The sequence below is a fragment of the Astatotilapia calliptera genome, chromosome 10, assembly GCF_900246225.1.
Source record: "Astatotilapia calliptera chromosome 10, fAstCal1.2, whole genome shotgun sequence".
In the NCBI taxonomy this organism is placed as follows: domain Eukaryota; kingdom Metazoa; phylum Chordata; class Actinopteri; order Cichliformes; family Cichlidae; genus Astatotilapia; species Astatotilapia calliptera.
In genome coordinates, this window is record NC_039311.1 from 16,772,146 (window position 1) to 16,790,611 (window position 18,466).

At 43.3% G+C, this 18,466-nt stretch overlaps 1 protein-coding gene across 1 annotated transcript in view; it reads right to left on the reverse strand.

The window, feature by feature from the left end:
* The window catches only part of frem2a (FRAS1 related extracellular matrix 2a), a 69,340-nt gene extending 62,658 nt beyond the window's left edge, over nt 1-6,682 (reverse strand). Inside the window, exon 1 of the mRNA XM_026181444.1 lies at nt 1,488-6,682. Within this exon, the coding sequence (XP_026037229.1) occupies nt 1,488-6,471 (4,984 nt within the window). The 5' untranslated portion in view covers nt 6,472-6,682. The remainder of the gene's footprint in view (nt 1-1,487) is intronic.
* Nucleotides 6,683-18,466: the final 11,784 nt, after the last annotated feature.

Sequence of the window (18,466 nt, forward strand, 5' to 3'; positions counted from 1 at the left end):
ATTGAGTGTCGAATCTAATCGAACGGGAGGTGCAGCCTGAGAAGGATCCTCTCTGTGGCACATACTTGAACCTGAGGGCCTTACAAATACAAAGTCAACACTGTGAACTAGGGGCACATTGTTCATTAAATATTTAAAAAGAAAGCCTCACGGGATGTGCCCTGGAAATAGGATGAGTAAATAAAGAGCGAGGGATTGTCTCTTTCACCTGACTGATTCTTCTGACGAGCCTGTTTGCTCTCTCTCTCTCTCTCTCTCTCACTCAATCTCTCACACCCCTTCCCTCATTCGTTATTTCTCTCATGTCACCCACACATCCCCCACCCCTCCTCTTCTCTTGCCTCTTTTGCACTCTCCTCCACTTTACTTGCTCTCTCTTGCCCCTCTACTGCCCTTTGTTTCTCATCCCCACTGCACTCTTGTCTCATCTATGCCCTTTATTTTTTTTCCAACGACTGCAATCCTCACAGTGGTTGTCAGAAGTGTCCATCTCCTGCAGGCTCAAGTGCTGCTTTTTTTTTTGGCACTGTGTTCTCACACCACGTATGAGCTTAAGCCAAGCTGTGTCATAAGCAGGTGGATTTCCTTACTTGTTGCTCTAATTGCCTCAGCGTGATATGAAATACGGCATTGATTGCATCGCTTTGAACCTCAATCAACGGCATTGTTGTCTTGAATCCCCGCCTGTAATATCAGTCACCGAATGTGCACAAATGCAAAAGAAATGTGTTCAAACATTTAAAGCGGCACAGTGTGCTCTGCGTGTTGGTGTAAAAATGCATTTTGGTGAGAGCTCTCTGCGTTTCAACAAATTCTTTCAAATTGACTTGACCCTGGTCAAACTATCAGAATGTGCTGCAACTCAAATGCCATCCTGTCACTCGAAGCTCCGCGCTGACCTTTTCACACGATCCCCCTACTTCTGTCCTGCTTCATTTAACAGACCACTGTAGAGAACATCAGATGTGAACATTTCCCCAGAGATGCAGAAATAATAAATTATTCATCCCTAACTGTCTACAAGACATTTGTGCGAAACATCAGCCTCTAACTTTGCTCTGCTAATTATGATTTGATGAGCAAGGCACATCTAAATCAGGCGCACAAATTAACTATTGAAATTCCCAGGCCTGTACTTGTCACACGTTTGAATAATTATTACTCCATAAATTAAAGTCTTTGGTGGGCTGGAAAAATTAATCAAAACTTACACATTTGCAAGGAATTTTGATGTCTAACACTTTGCTTCTCAGGACGATCTTGTATTTAAACATATATGATTACATTTTCAAGGACAGGCATGCAGAGGTAATTTTTCTTGCAAAAAATAATAACTGATAGACTTTTCTCATAGAGTGGAATGAGCATTCTGGTTATTAGATCTGACTGATTACTAAACAAAATCAGTGCTGTTTGATTATTTCCTCCACATTCAATATTCATGCTGACACATTATAGAGCTGGTAGGTGTTTTGTTCAAAGCTTACCTTGACTGAAGGTGTTGATGGAGTTGTTGCCGTGCCCGAGATGAATGATGTAACCATGTTTTGGCTGGGTGGTGATGTGGAACAGCAGCGAGGCCGGACTGCTGTCTCTGTCCTCTGCCTTCAGCGCCTTGGAGCTGATGGGGAACCCCAGGTGACCCGTGGCCAAAATCTTCAAAGTGGGCGCACCTTTGTTTACAACAATTTGGGGGAAGCCATTGTCGACTCCCACGATAGTAATCTTGAGAGTTTGAGGGCGCCTAGTCTCAAAAACAGTGTCGGGGAAAACATAAAAGTCAGTGTGTGTGCCATCGGTGACAGTAAAGGAGAGCGAGTCCTCTGATGATTCAGTTCCGTCGTGCTTGTAGCTGATGAGGTTTTCATTGAGGTCTTGTTTTGTGAAGCTGCTGATAGGTGTGGACTCGTTGTAGCGCAATTTGCCATGAACAGGAAGCTGGATGATCGTAAATTTGATCAGCTTCTCGGCTGTATCCTGGTCTTCAGCCGTGAGCTCAAAAGGTGTTATCAGCTTATGCTGCCCTTCTGTGACAACTAGATCATTTACAGTCACAACAGGTTTTTTGTTATCGACGTCCACAATCGAGATTCTGAATGTTCTGAAAACGGGATTGTAGCCATCAGTGACTTCAAACTCAAAACTGTCCATTTTCACCTCATCGTCTGAGGTATGAATGTAGTAAATCTTACTGCCAGCCAGTTGGAGCTGGGTAAAAGACACAATGGGAATCCCAGGAGTGTCTGTGCACTCTAAGTGGCCTCTAACAGGGGCCCTTGTGACAGTGAAAGCCAAGTTCTCATCAGGACTGTTGAGGTCAGTGGTACTTAGGAGATCAGTGGTCAGAGTCACCCTGCCACCTTCTCTCAGAGAAACACCTTTACTGACCACATCAGGGAAGACCATGTCAATGCTGTCCACTGTGATGTAGAAATAACGATCAATTAGTGGGTTTAACCCGTCAGTGACATCAAATTTGACCATGTCTCGAACGCCCTCCTGTCCACTGTGCGTGTAAACTACGAGCCCTGCATCAATTTCAACTTGCGTGAAATTCATGCCCAGCGTGATGTTTTCCAGAGACCCCGATGGGGTTTTTCTCTGCAGCAGACCCTGACCAGGCCCAAACCGGATAATATATGTAAGTGTACTGTCATCTGAATCTAAATCTGTCGCTTTGAGCACTTTGTTGCTGATTTCTTTGGTCTCCCCAATTTCCACCTCTAGACCATTATTAATGAGCATTCTGGGGGTTTCATCATCAACAGCGATGATCATAACCATGGCTGTTTTTTGAGCCAAGTACTTCCCATCAGTCAGAATGACATCAAAGCTGTCCTCGATTGTCTCTGAGTCATCGTGCTCATAAATAATACTTGATGCCTCTCTAATCTGCTCTAAAGTGAAATTAGTCACCAAAATGGGGCCTGTGGCTAGCTGGTTTAAAATTGCACCATGTTTGGGAGGTTTGGAAATCATAAACACCAGCTCCTCAGATGGGATATCGGCATCAGCTCCATTCAGAATTTGTGAGTCGATGGCGATGTTCATCCCCTCCATCAAAACTATCTCTCTCAAGTAAATCTCAGGTTTTTCATCATTCGCTGGGATGATAACAATTGGGAAGAAATGGTTCTCTGAGAAATTTATACCATCAGAGCACCTAAATATGAATCTATCATCTACTGGCTCGACTCCCTTGTGAATGCTCTGCACGTAGTAGATATTTCCCTCCCTGATGTCTCTGATGGTAAAAGCACTGATAGCTGTTCCTGACCTGGACTTCTCTGAGCCTGGAACGGGGGATATATTCTCCACATAGCCGGCAGTGGGCTGCACAATGATAGTGCAAAGGATATCATCAGTTGGAGTGTCGTTATCATCAGCGTTCAAGTGCTGAGGGCCAATGGCATATTTTTCTCCTTCAATGACACTGAACTGAATACCAACTCTGACCTCAGGGGCTTGACTGTCAACAGGAAGGATGGTGACCTGAACATGGACTCCGGTGACCTTATTGCCACCTACTGCCCAATCATCAGACATGTCACTAAGAGTCAAATTGAAGCCATCCTGTTGAGAGGTGAGACCTATCTCACCACCAGTGTGTGCATAGACAACTGCACCGTTAATTATGTCAGCCTGAGTAAACTTTGTGGTTGGGACTCCTTTAACTAATATTTCACCCATAAGGGGAGGATCTTCCACAATAAAAGTCAGCCGAAGGTCATCTGTGTCATCATCACGACCTTGAATCACATTAGTTGTTATTTCTGTGGCTCCATTTTCCAGCACCTCCATATGAGACCCGATTGTTCCTGCAGGCAAGCTGATGGTTGGAGATTCATCATCGACAGGCTTTACATTAACTTTGACCGTCACGGTCACAATATGAATTCCATCACTGACATCCAGCTGAAATTCATCGTTTACTGTCTCTTCTCCACTTTGAATATACAATAACTTTCCCTCTGAGATATCCTCAAGTCTAAAAACTCCCTTTTTTTCCAGGTCAATGAATGCAACCTGGATCTGACCATGCTTAGGAGGCTGACTCAGAGTAAAGGTTATTTGCTCACTCTCAGTGTCGGGGTCTGTAGCATCTAGTTCAGCGATTGTGATGATATGTATGCCCCGTTCAAGCACAGTAAAGCCGGTGTTTGTGATCTGAGGAGGTTTGTTGTTAACAGACTGGAGATAGATGGTGAAAGCCCCTTCTACACTGTTTCCAGCTGTGTCTTCAACAGTATAACGAAACTGCACAACGTGGGCTGTGATTCCAAGCTCAACATCTGGGGGCTCGTAGGAGACCTTATGGTGGTTAATTTGAGCTTGTGTGAACTCTGTTACTTCAGTGGCGGAGTGGTCTGTCAGAACCAAAGAACCGAACACAACAGGGTTATTTTCATCTGTATCTGTGGGGGGCTGGATGACTGTATACTTGAGGTCACGGTCCTCAGAGTCCAAATCAGTATAGTGCAGAACTTCTTTGCTAAAGTGAGTAGGTTTGTACTCCTGAACAATCATTTGCAGGGTGGTGCCAGGGACCAGCTCGGGGGGTACGTCATCGACAGGTAAAACTCGGATTATAAACACACTCTCTTCTGACAAATTAGGGGGGTCGTTGTCATCCTGGACTGTGAATGCAAACTGATCCGTGATTGCATCTGTGTTGTGAGGGCCTGTGTGCTTGTAAAACAACCTCCCATCAGTGATATCTTTCTGAAGCCACTCTGTCACCTCTTTCTCATATACTTCATCCTCAGCATTAAATTTCCAAGAGGAAGGGTCCTCAGGGGCGTCTGACTGCCTTAGGAGCAGCGTGCCAATAGAAGAAAAAGGAGGCACAATGATGAATTTAATAGTTGAGTCCTCAGAATCAATATCAGCAGCGCTGAGCATGAGGGGAGATATGGGCATCATTTGATTTTTGAACAGCACCAAACCGGTGTTGGCATTTATAATCGGTGGCTCGTCATCAGTGGGAACAATTGTAATGGGAAAGAGAAATTCAACTTCATTTTTCCCATCTGTCATTTTGAAGACAATGTTGTCGCTGTATGTGTCAGTCCCGTCGTGCTGGTACACAACAACTCCTGTTGCGAGGTCTGCGGGTGTGAAGAATTTCCTGTGAGAGCCCAGCACTGTGAGGTCCCCGTGGCGCAGCCCATCCACCACTGTGACTCTGACAGAGTCGAGGTTGTCCTCATCACTGATCTCCAAGTTGTGAGCGCTGAAGAGAGGCCGAGACTGCCCCTCATACAGCAGCTGACCTGTGTTGCGTGTCACGACAGGGGCCAGAGTGTTCATGGGCTTTACAACAATCATAAAAGCAAATGGGTCCGAGATGGCCCCGTCTGTGTCCACCACCTCAAATTCAAGCTGGAAAATCCTCTCAGTGTCTGAATCCAGGGAGGGGGGCTTATAAGCTATTTTAAGATCGCGCAAGTCTCTCTGGTAGAAGGAGGTGATGGGGAGGTTTCTGTCATCAGTGCTGACTATATAGCCTTCCTCATAAGATAAGGGGGAAGTAATATTGAAAATAAGCTTGTCTGGGTCTGACTCGGCATCTTCAGCGGCAAGCATATCAGGGGTGAGGGCGGTCATGACAAACTGGCTGACCTCCATCATCATCATGGACACAAAGCTGGGTTTGGGGGGAGTGTTCTCCTCTCCCCCTTTGATGCGAATCATAAGATGAAAATACTCCTGTTTCACTAGGTTGCCTTCCTTATCCTGCAGCTCCACAACCATGGGGACATAATCCCTGTTGGGGGATTTGCGCTGAAAAGTGTGCTCATAGCGGATATCAGCTCGCGTGAATTCATCACAGTCCATCATTGCAGAAAGTTTACCGCCATGGATGAGTTTCCCGTATCTAGGCAGCGAGTTGCTGCCGCTGCTGCTGGACTGGGATGTCACCTCGCATTTGTGAGATTCTCTGTCATAAGTGAACTCTAAAATCCTCTTATCAATAGGGTTACTGATCCCTTTGAGGTTATCAACAGTCAGAGGCATGTTTTTGGTGATTAACTCGAGCTGCGTGAACATTACTTCAACCTCCATCATAAACGGAATAATGACCGTTTCGGTTTGCGCGTCATACCTGAGCTGCATCCTCACTCTGTCTTTAGCCGGACTTCTCGATCCGTGGTGGGAGTAAGTCACATCATTTGGACCAAAATCGCAGGGAAACTTTTTGGGAGACAGATGACCCGGTCTCTGCGAGAGTGGATCATTATCGAGCACGTTGATGCTGCACCGGTCGCCGGGCTGTGTCTGAATGACCAAATCATTGATTGGATCGATAAAAACCGACCTCCCGAAAGGCACGCGTATTCCGTTGTTGGCCACCAAGATAGCGTCCTCAGACAGTTCTGATCTCAGTGCATAAAATAATCCAGAGCTGTCGGACTGCGCGAAGACAATACCTGTTATGGAAAAACACAGGAGAAGTCCACAGGACAACATGTTCACCAGTTATGTGAGCTCTGCCAAGGTGCTGCTGTAACAAAGAAAATGTTTTTCCAAAATGTCTGTTTTACTTAACAAAATAAAAAAATCCCAAAACAATAGGGAGTCAGCGGGGTGCCCACGCAGTGACTCCCGTACATCTATCCGTGCGGACCCTCGACATACTCCGAGAGAATAGCGCTCAGGAGTTTTAACTTCAGCCGCTTGAGAGCCCAGCGTAAAGCGCCACCGCCCATCTCTGCACATATTGGAGGATTTTGAAGGCTTGTTAGCTCAGCCCTATCGCTAATGGGCAGTACGGCTGACAGTCACGGAGAGGTGGAGACTGGAAGATAAACTGAAGTAGACGGATTGATTATAGCTTAATTACCAAGCGTGTCCTCTTGGTAGAACTACTCCCCCCGAACGATCATAATGGAAAGACGAGTTTAAATAAAATCCTCTTTTTAAGCACTCTGCCTAACACAGATAATATTATCATGTAATCTTTGGACATGCAGACACTGATGAAATTAAGAGAAACGGCAAGTTTATAATTGTTTATTTTCCACGGTGTGCCAGAAAAGGTCATTTCAACTCCACCAACGTTGTCATTCTTCTGGTTTTTAACTTGAGAAAGCTGTAAAAGTACGCATCATACGAGCATGTAAAATTATAGTCCTTAAACTAGTTATCTTACTAAGTGAACATTTGCTGGGACATATGCAGGCTACAGATAATTTATGTGTTCCTATACGGCAACCTATTTTTCTTTTATAAGAAATTACAGACAACCCCTTAATTCCATTGATCACTGTTGTATGCCATCTGCCCCCAATATTAATAATACATTTTAAGATTTGAGCTGTATCCCCTACTTAATGGGATATCTCCATTAGTCATTTGGTAGCTGGGCGTATTAATCCCCTGTTGTGTTTCCCCTCACTTGCTCTGCAGTAACTCCTCGCTTTCTGCAAAAAAGTTAAAGTACGAAGAAGGTGAGGACGAATTTTTTTTGCCCATTTCTTATTCATGTATGCCTTCATCCATTTATTTATTTAGCTTTATATTTTGAAGGGAATACGCAGCTCAGTGTGGACCTCAGAAAGATGACGACCTTCCCTTAAGCAAGAAAAAGCAACAATAAAACCCCACCCACTGCCCATTGATTAGAACGAATGACCCTGTCCTTGTCAGTCCAGAATAGACCGTAATACGATAAACAAAATTCCAACTATAAGCAGGAGCGCGGGGACGTGAAATACGCATTCAGCTGCCGTGGCATGGAGCAAGAAATATTGCAATTGTTGCTTAGAACTGGAGGGAATCTAGTGCTAGACCTTGGCGAACCTGTGAGGGGGGGTTGTTTGAAAATCTGTCAAGGCTAATTCATGAGAGAATACACCCACTTCCCCCAGTTGCTTAGCAGACTGTTTTTATGTGATCAGATTTCTAAGATTTTAACATTTATGCATTTATTTTATTGATTTTCTTTTTTTGGAACGATATTTGACGTCGCACTGGCAAATGTCCTGGTCAACGAAAAAAAAATATGTTTGACATTAATAAAAGATGAGCATGCCAGGAGTTCTGTTTTGGCACGAACGAGTACACTTAACGAAAAACAAGGTCAGCAAACAAGGGGACAATCTTCATCAGCCCGATTCATAATTTATCTAATGTCACTATGAGGCAAGATCTCACAGTTGCTGTAAACCAGTTGAAGTTTTTGTGATTGTTCTGATACTGGTTATAAGTTTTGAACATGAATATTTAAAAAGTTCCACACTTGCAAATCTGACAGCTTTGAGTCGTTAAAATCATTATACCTAAAGCTGATCCGTAGAAGAACTGCTTGTGACTGCATTTTGTTCTCGACTCTACCCAGGTTGAAGATGCCAGGTGATTAGAGGGTTTCTTCTGCTTTGTTTCTTTCAAAGTACAAGGCACCTCCAGCTTTTCCAGCTGTCACACTCGCTGCATGCTCAAAAACACTCATCTTGTGACTTCACACGTGCATGTTAGATTCACCGCTATGGAAACTGAAATTGTACTGAATATTAAAACCCGATACTTCCGAGACACAAACTGTGACAAAGATTAAAGTGAATGCAAAGATCTTAATTAGGGAGGCAAAATAATAAGCAATAGAAAAAAAAAATACACCTGGAAATTTAAGGTAATGAAAAACAACAAGAAAAAGTCCAACAATGATGGGACAGAGTTTATATCTACAGAGAGTGCAGAATTATTAGGAAAGTTGTATTTTTGAGGAATAATTTTATTATTGAACAACAACCATGTTCTCAATGAACCCAAAAAACTCATTAATATCAAAGCTGAATGTTTTTGGAAGTAGTTTTTAGTTTGTTTTTAGTTTTAGCTATTTTAGGGGGATATCTGTGTGTGCAGGTGACTATTACTGTGCATAATTATTAGGCAACTTAACAAAAAACAAATATATACCCATTTCAATTATTTATTTTTACCAGTGAAACCAATATAACATCTCCACATTCACAAATATACGTTTCTGACATTCAAAAACAAAACAAAAACAAATCAGCGACCAATATAGCCACCTTTCTTTGCAAGGACACTCAAAAGCCTGCCATCCATGGATTCTGTCAGTGTTTTGATCTGTTCACCATCAACATTGCGTGCAGCAGCAACCACAGCCTCCCAGACACTGTTCAGAGAGGTGTACTGTTTTCCCTCCTTGTAAATCTCACATTTGATGATGGACCACAGGTTCTCAATGGGGTTCAGATCAGGTAAACAAGGTGGCCATGTCATTAGTTTTTCTTCTTTTATACCCTTTCTTGCCAGCCACGCTGTGGAGTACTTGGACGCGTGTGATGGAGCATTGTCCTGCATGAAAATCATGTTTTTCTTGAAGGATGCAGACTTCTTCCTGTACCACTGCTTGAAGAAGGTGTCTTCCAGAAACTGGCAGTAGGACTGGGAGTTGAGCTTGACTCCATCCTCAACCCGAAAAGGCCCCACAAGCTCATCTTTGATGATACCAGCCCAAACCAGTACTCCACCTCCACCTTGCTGGCGTCTGAGTCGGACTGGAGCTCTCTGCCCTTTACCAATCCAGCCACGGGCCCATCCATCTGGCACATCAAGACTCACTCTCATTTCATCAGTCCATAAAACCTTAGAAAAATCAGTCTTGAGATATTTCTTGGCCCAGTCTTGACGTTTCAGCTTGTGTGTCTTGTTCAGTGGTGGTCGTCTTTCAGCCTTTCTTACCTTGGCCATGTCTCTGAGTATTGCACACCTTGTGCTTTTGGGCACTCCAGTGATGTTGCAGCTCTGAAATATGGCCAAACTGGTGGCAAGTGGCATCTTGGCAGCTGCACGCTTGACTTTTCTCAGTTCATGGGCAGTTATTTTGCGCCTTGGTTTTTCCACACGCTTCTTGCGACCCTGTTGACTATTTTGAATGAAACGCTTGATTGTTGGATGATCACGCTTCAGAAGCTTTGCAATTTTGAGACTGCTGCATCCCTCTGCAAGATATCTCACTATTTTTGACTTTTCTGAGCCTGTCAAGTCCTTCTTTTGACCCATTTTGCCAAAGGAAAGGACGTTGCCTAATAATTATGCACACCTGATATAGTGTGTTGATGTCATTAGACCACACCCCTTCTCATTACAGAGATGCACATCACCTAATATGCTTAATTGGTAGTAGGCTTTCGAGCCTATACAGCTTGGAGTAAGACAACATGCATGAAGAGGATGATGTGGACAAAATACTCATTTGCCTAATAATTCTGCACTCCCTGTATATATGATTCTGTTCCCATCTGACTAATTAATACAGAGAGTCCTACTCATCCCTGCAGCCCATCTCTATCACCTGCTAAGCAAAACAGAATTTTTGGGGGAAAGTTGAGGCTAATATTCATGACATTTTCACACTGTACAGGTTGTGGGGTTCCTTGTGCACAGCAGCCGTTCTGCTATTATAAGGCCACATGTGGAGATTTTTTCTTCTTCTTTCAATTGGTACCTATATTCAGGACTTTCAGGTAATTGGGTATGCCAGTATGAGTGTTAGGTATACATCAGATTTTTACATTTGCATAAAATTATCTGTACAAGTGCGGCTGAAAGCAAGGGAAATGCTCAGCATTGCAGTGTAATCACTGAGCCGGGAGCACACCAAGTACATTCATCTAAATCAGTTCTACATATTTGTGTCAGTCAGTATGAAAATGGATCGAAATTAGAGTCTGTAATACTTGGTCATAGGTTGTTTTTTTGTCTGGTTACCAGGCACCAATATAAATTAAAAAATTCCTGAAACATCTAAATGATAAATTCTCACTGCAAGGTGGAGTCCTTGAATTCTGACTGCACAGCACAGAGACAGTTTTGTTTGTTTACAAACACACACCACCCACATGCCACCGTCCCAGCAGAATCAAGAGGTAGGAGTTTTAATCTGTGATGCTGTGGCAAAGCATGTGACAGTGAAAGTAAACAGAGTGCTTTTTAAGAAGAACAAAATGGAGATATTTTACGCTCATCATTTATCTCTTACTTCACAATATGCATTTGCTGATGCTCACTAGGGTTTGAGGCAAATCACAACACTGGCTCACTGTCTATGGAGGAGCTCCAGATTCTGCATCTTATTTAGAATATGCTGGCTGATTGCTTTGGGAGAAACATGCACTGATCTGAATCTGAAGTCCCTTTGTAACCTAAAGACCATATATTATTAGAAGACTTCACTCCCTGAGTGCAGTCATAATTGCGATTCCTAGAGTTTTCAAAAATATTATGGGAGCGGGGCATTTTGCCATCAGCCTTCTCTCGGGGTAAGTCCCTGAACCATCTCTTAGTTATGCTGCTATAGGCTCACACAGCTGAGTGACTTTCCATGATCCACTGAGGAGTTCTCCTACACCTTTTTCACTTCCCGTGTGTTTATATGCAATAAGCCTTGGTTGCTGCTGGTTTTCCATGATGCACTGACTGTTTCTTTTCTTCCACAGTGGGTCTTTTGTCCTGTCTTCCTCTCATCGTTGACCAGCAGGTTAAGGTAGATGGCTGCACCTCCCTGGACCTGGTTGTGCCGAAGGTTTTTTCTCTTAAAAAGGAATTTTTCTCTCCACACTAATACCAAGAGCTTGCTCATAGGGGGTGTCTGACTGTTGGGGTTTTCTCTGTATTATTGCACGGTCTTTATGTTATAGCATAAAGCACCTTGAGGCAACTGTTTGTGTGATCTATACAAATAAAACTGAACTGAACTGACTTTGTATACACTGCATGTCATTAAGTTTTTATCTACTCTCTTCCATAGTTACCCTACCCTGCTTGTTTTTTTTTCTTGTTAGCTCCTCATCTCTAATGAGCATAACCATCAAGACACATGGTCGCTCCAAATTTTAGACTGGTTGTGCTGGTGGTCATTTCGTGTTAAAGGGCTGTTCTTCCTCCCCACTGTTCCCCCACACGTTCTTACTCTTTAAAGTTTATCACATACTAAGAGATTTCCATCCATTACGGTAGGATCTTTACCATACAATACAAAGCTCCACGAGGAGATTGTTTTAGTGTTATGGTGCTGTATAAATAAACCTGAATGCAATTGAAGCTTTTGCATTCAAATGCATCAAATAAACGAGTCATAAGAAAACTAATGTATAATCAATGCACAAATTCAGTCTTGTTATTCTTTGCCACTTTATACTTATACTTCACATTGAATAGCTTTTTTCATATCAGTAATTTAAACATAAACTTTTGTGGTACATAAATTGTTTAATGGCGTCTCCACTCGCCTGGCAACACCATCACACAGCTGTTACGTTTGTGCTTTCAACGCCCGGCATCTACGAAAGGCAGCGGGCCTCTTATCACTCTCTGTTCTGTCGCCACTATCTCCATAACCACAGAGAACATGTTTCTTCTTGAGGAAGCACACGCATAAAAGCAACAGCTCAACGTGCAAAATCACTGGTTATATGTTACTGCAGAAGATGAAACAGCTTCTCTGTCTGGGTCAGCTGAATGTGTAATAGAACCCCCCACTTGCTTCCAATTTGCACATAAGCATTCTCACAACTGCGTACATAATCACATCTGGGCTTTCTTTGTTCATATGTTACAGTCAGAAAATGTAGGTTTTCAGACGACACACCAGGAACTCTTCTCCAAACACAATCGTTAGCTCCGCTGCTGCTCTGTAATCATCAGCACAAGGACTGTGTGAGTTTACATTTACACAAAGTGCCATTCTGGTTCGAGTTTGCTGTCTCGGGAAACCGCGGGTTTGTTCCTCCATCTCACACGCTCATTTCCATTACAGATGACAATGCTCTTGCCATTCAGTTAGGGGAACAGTTAGCATTATAAATTAGAGGGGAATTGGGTAAATATCTGTGTTTCTGTGAATTCTAGATTGATTGCCAGGCAAATTGTAAGAAATAAAGGCTTTAAATTAAATAATTAAACTAGTTTCTGTTAGTTTTAGTTCTAGGTAGTGTACTTACAAACAAAAAGAAAAAAAGAGAAGAAAGAGGAAAATCTGTCACTCAGGTTGACATTTACTGCTGAGACTTTTATCTTAAATACAGAACAGACAGTAAACAAAACTGGCTCTAATGATTTGTTTACATCTTGTACGTGAGACTTCTTCCAGTTGGTTGGCTTTGTGACATGCCCTCTATAGAGCACATTCTCTCTATTTCATGTGATTTTACAGAGGTGATGAGTCTAATAAGGGACAAACCTGCCACACTCCATCACACATCAGACAAAGCACTCAGCTCTGAGCCCTCCAGGCAGTGTCAATTTCTGCTGGTTGTTGTCGGCTCTCGTGGCCTGTTGGAGGTGAACATTTGTTACAGTACTTCCGCAGCATTTTCTTTTTTTTCTCCGGTGAATTACTTTATTGCAAGAGAAGAGCAGTGATTCATCCCTTTTACCGTGCTTTCAGCGCTTCCCCTTTAATTGTTTTCTATTTAATAGAATCCTTTTGGAGCAAAAGTACAGATGAGAATAGAAGGCCCACAGAGAAGAGCAAATTAAAGTTGTTTATATTCCAGATATTCCTGTGTTGCACGAGCACTATCTTGCATATTTTTTGGCCACCTAATAGTATAAGCAAGTTTATCTAGGATAAAAGAAGAAAAACAACAACAACAACACACACGCACACACATTCTTCTAAATCAGTAAACGGCTTAAATGCAGTCATGACTTTCATCTAAATAAGACAAAGAAAATACTTTTTTAATAGGCTACTGCCCTCTAGTGGTAAAACGTGGTAGGGCAGTTCAGCAATCAGCTCCTAAGTCAAGTGCTGTTACCAGATTGAGAGATTAATCAGAAAAATCAAAATAATTCTCCGACAGGTTCCGATTCAAAACTGAATCCTTTCTGTGCTCATTGTTTTTACCTATTAATAATGGCAGCTTGTGTTACAGAGAACTATTTAGACTGACGTTTGCATTACTGTTGCCTGAAAGTGGTAAACAAAATCAGTTGGTAACTACCTTAGACCACACACCGTACACAAAACATCTACTTGCAAGTTAATGTCAGGCCAGATTTTTAAACCTGCACTTACCAATACAGACATCTATGTAATCACTGTGTTTAACCTGCAGTGAAGAGATCCACGCTTTATGGGAACTGTGCGAAAGGACTATGTTAAGTGCAGGCATATGTATGAGAGAGACAGAGAGAGAAAGAGATGGTCTGAGTGCCTAATTATAAGATTTGAACCCTCCTAAGTGTACTAAAAGTCAGAACACGAGGTGAAGTGGGTTTGAAGGTTAACAGTCCTCCTGCTTTTCCCTGTCCACCAACACACGCTGTGGACAGAAATACACACTATGCAAATGCTTTCTGGCATTTAACATCAGTGCAACGGTGAGATCCCTGTTACTAAAGGAAGGCTGCTCACTGCAGGGACATTAATGCTTTTTATTGCGTCAACAGTCCCTTTAGTTTGTGGAAATGCTGCACAACATGTAGACTTTCCCACAGGGAAGACGTCCAACCCTGTTTCCAGAAAAGTTTGAATGTTGCCTTAAATATACATGGGAACAGAACATGATACATACAATGTTAAAATTTAGATTTAAAAAATATGAATATGATCATTTCGAATTTGGTAAATGGCCTGTATTTGTATAGCTCTTTTTTTTTTTTTTTTGCCTGTCCCGTTTGGCTCTTTTGCCATCAGAATTGTTGTCTAAAGGCAAAGAAAGATGCCCAACGGATTTACTTTACCAAATTGACCATCCCAGCCTTGCCATAATGGTCCATTTGATTCACCTTTTATTGTTTATTTTATTTTCACTTACTGAACATGGGACAGACTTGACTGGGGGAAAGAAGGGGAGAAAGAAAGAGGGAAAGAGAAACAGCTGAGAAGAGGGACGGGGGAGAAGGGCAAAAGACAAAAACCAACAGAACGGGCAGAGAAAAAAAAGAAAAAGAAAAAAAAATGCATATATCAATCACCTGGGTCACCTGCTGAGAAAGAAAAAAGAAAACAAGCAGAAGAGAACAAGAGTAATAGAATAAACAGCATCACAATGATATATGGGAATATGACAGTAAATACTAAATATTAAACATTATTGTGCAGCACATCAGATCAACAGAACACAGTGTGCTTTGAGGTAGGAGCCAAAAAGGGTGTAGTTTGTGGGTGTGATCACCTGTGTGTACACCTGTGAGCATGGACGCGCTTGTTTTTTGTTTTTTAAAAGGTTCCTTCATGTAATGATTTGCAAGAGGGTGTGGGGGGGCCACAGCCCCGTCCTCCAGGGCATGAAGCAGGTATGGAGGAGATCAAAACTCCAGACATCCAGAGGCCCCCAGAACACAAGAGACCAAGGAAGACCAACAGAGGGGCAGCCGCGCCACTGTCCCAGAAAGAGCTGAGGAGAGTCCCAGATGAGGGCTCACCCAGCAGCCGCAGAGCAGAAGCCAGGGGGAGTTGCAGTGACGCGCCCGTGAGCTCCGCCGGCAGCCAGCCGTGCCTGAGTGACCGAGCCCCAGGCCGAGAGGCCGGGGGCACCCCACCTCCGAAGTGGCCCGAGCAAGCCCCAGGCTCCAGGCCCCGATAAGCGGCCGCCAAGGAGTGAGCCGGTGTGTACCTGGACGCCCATCCCCGGACACAAAGAACCACCAACGCACCGATGTCTGAGGGCGTCTGCCACTGGCAGGGGAAGTGGTGGTAGGGGGAGATAGGCCTCCATACCTTGGAGGGCCTGAGATGTCCCCAGAGAGGTGGCGCCTGACACCCAACCTGACATATAGACACAGAAATACAGGCACACACATATACAAACATCCATTCCCACCCTCATGCTCTCATATGCACTTACTCCACACTCAACCAACGTGGAGACAGACATAAAGAGACGCTGTACACACGATCACACTCCCCAAGCGTACTCTAAGCCCCGGGTCTAGGTACCCTTGCCCCTGGAGGGGGGGGGGGAACTGCACCCAGACCCAGGTGGTGTTACCCTTTTCCCTGCGGTGGGGGGAGGCAGACCGCCCCGACTCCGCAGCAGCAGGGAGGCCCCACACTCCAGACCGCAGTCGGACGGCCAACTCCTCCTCCTAGCCCCCCCGCTCCAGCAGGCCGCAGAGAATGGGGGTGAGAGAAGACTCCAAACCTCCCTCCACCCGCTCATTGTAGTGTTGATGCATGTGTGTTCTAAGGTGCATTTAAAACCCAGGAGGGCATGGAGCTACCTGCCAGAGAGCAGCAGGTAAGCGCATGGTCCCTCCTGCTGGCACGATACACGATTCCGTGTATCGTGCCCACCCCCAAGATCCTATATGTATGTGTAATGAGAGTGTGAGTAATGTGAATGTCTAAGTTGTGAGATCCCTGTTACTAAAGGAAGGCTGCTCACTGCAGGGACATTAATGCTTTTTATTGCGTCAACAGTCCCTTTAGTTTGTGGCAATGCTGCACAACATGTAGACTTTCCCACAGGGAAGACGTCCAACCCTGTTTCCAGAAAAGTTTGAATGTTGCCTTAAATATACATGGGAACAGAACATGATACATACAATGTTAAAATTTAGATTTAAAAAATATGAATATGATCATTTCGAATTTGGTAAATGGCCTGTATTTGTATAGCTCTTTACTTAGTCCCTAAGGACCCCAAAGCGCATTTAGTCATCCACTCATTCACACACACATTCACACACTGGTGATGGCAGCTACATTGTAGCCACAGCTGCCCTGGGGCGCACTGACAGAGGCGAGGCTGCCGGACACTGGTGCCACCGGGCCCTCTGACCACCACCAGTAGGCAACGGGTGAAGTGTCTTGCCCAAGGACACAATGACCGATACTGTAGGAGCCAGGGCTCGTACAGGCAACCTTCCAATTACAAGACGAACTGCCAACTCTTGAGCCACTATCGCCACAATTTGATGCTTGTGGCACATTTCAAAAACGTTCGGTCAGTAAAAGGCGTCAAAAGCTCAAAACAAAAATCCCCTGATTAAACTCCTACCTAACAGTCAGTGCAGTTAGTCGCATGAGTGAAAAAAGAGCTTCCCAGAAATCTGAAATAAATTTATTTTCACCAAAACAAGTTGTCTTTGTGAGTTTTATTTAGCTTTTGCAAAGGGGTGAAACAAAAAATACAGAATGTGGCAGCAGCCTGCGTATTTGGCCAAGAAGAATTACAAGCACAGAGGTTTGGCCTCAAAAGTAAAAATGTGGTGGGATTTACAACTGTGTGATAGACTGCACTGCACAAGCAAATATTTCAGCATTTTCATGTTTTTCTACATTAAAAATACAAAGAATTCAGTGATTTAATAACTTGTGATATGTATCACTGAAAGATTCAGAGAACGAAGAGAAACCTCTACATGCAAATAAACAGGTGTTAGTTTCAGACCATGGGGCAACGCTGTAGAAGACAAAACGTTGTGGTAATTATTAGATGAGCTCAGAAACACTATTTGAACCCTGTGCAAACCAAGTGCAAACCTGTGAATTTAGCAATAGCAGCAGCAGTACACTGTATTCAATTTTGTCTAGAGCTAATAATCACTCACAGTAAGTTTCTGGTTTGCAACAGCAGTGCTTTGTGCTAAACGCTAACCTGACTGTGCATAAATACGCTCAATGAAAACATGAAATCACAATTTTTAGTGTAACATTTCCGTCCCCTATTTTAGGCAGTCGTCCTTTGCTTTTTAGCAATATACAACAAAAGTGTCCCGGTGCTAAAGTGAATTAAGGCATTAGTTGATTTTGTGTCATAAATAAAAATCTCAACTGATGGTGGCACAGGAAATTAAAGGATAAACTCTACTGAAAAGTAAATGAGCATCAAATTTCATGATAATCCATTCAATTTTACTAAAAGCCTGAGTATCAGCCAAGGCTGTTCTAAAGATAAAGTCGGGGGATGATCTGAGGATCCATTGTCTAGGCAGCATGGGTGTCCAATCTACTCCAGAGTATTTGTGGAGCTCTAAATTGCTCTGGCTGCACACTCTCACAGCATACTATCGCTGAGCGCACATGAACTGCTGTTGGAAAACTACACTGGCTGAGCCTGCTTTTTCTGTTTTGTCCAAGCTGATGGAGTGCACATTGCCCGTGGCTGTTGTGCCCTTAAAATACACTCTCTAAGCAATTTATTAATACCTACACAACCCCTCTGCACACATAGTTGCAGAAAGTTGTTGCACAGATGGAAGTGATGCAAAGAAACTGGGGAAAATAAAAAAATTAACTCTAGGACTGCCTTGCAGGTTCAAGAGTGGACAGCCAGTCAGATAAGACATTCATTTCAGTTAGCTGTTGTGTTGAATCACGTTATTGGTTGATAACACCGTAACATACGATGTGTGTCACTGCTGATTAATACATTTTTCAGTTGAATGAAAAGTAAAATGGTAGACCTGGTATGTTTGCATCATGTAGTGGTTGCCATAAAAGACATAAAAGTTGATACTTTTAATACCAAACACACTGAGTATT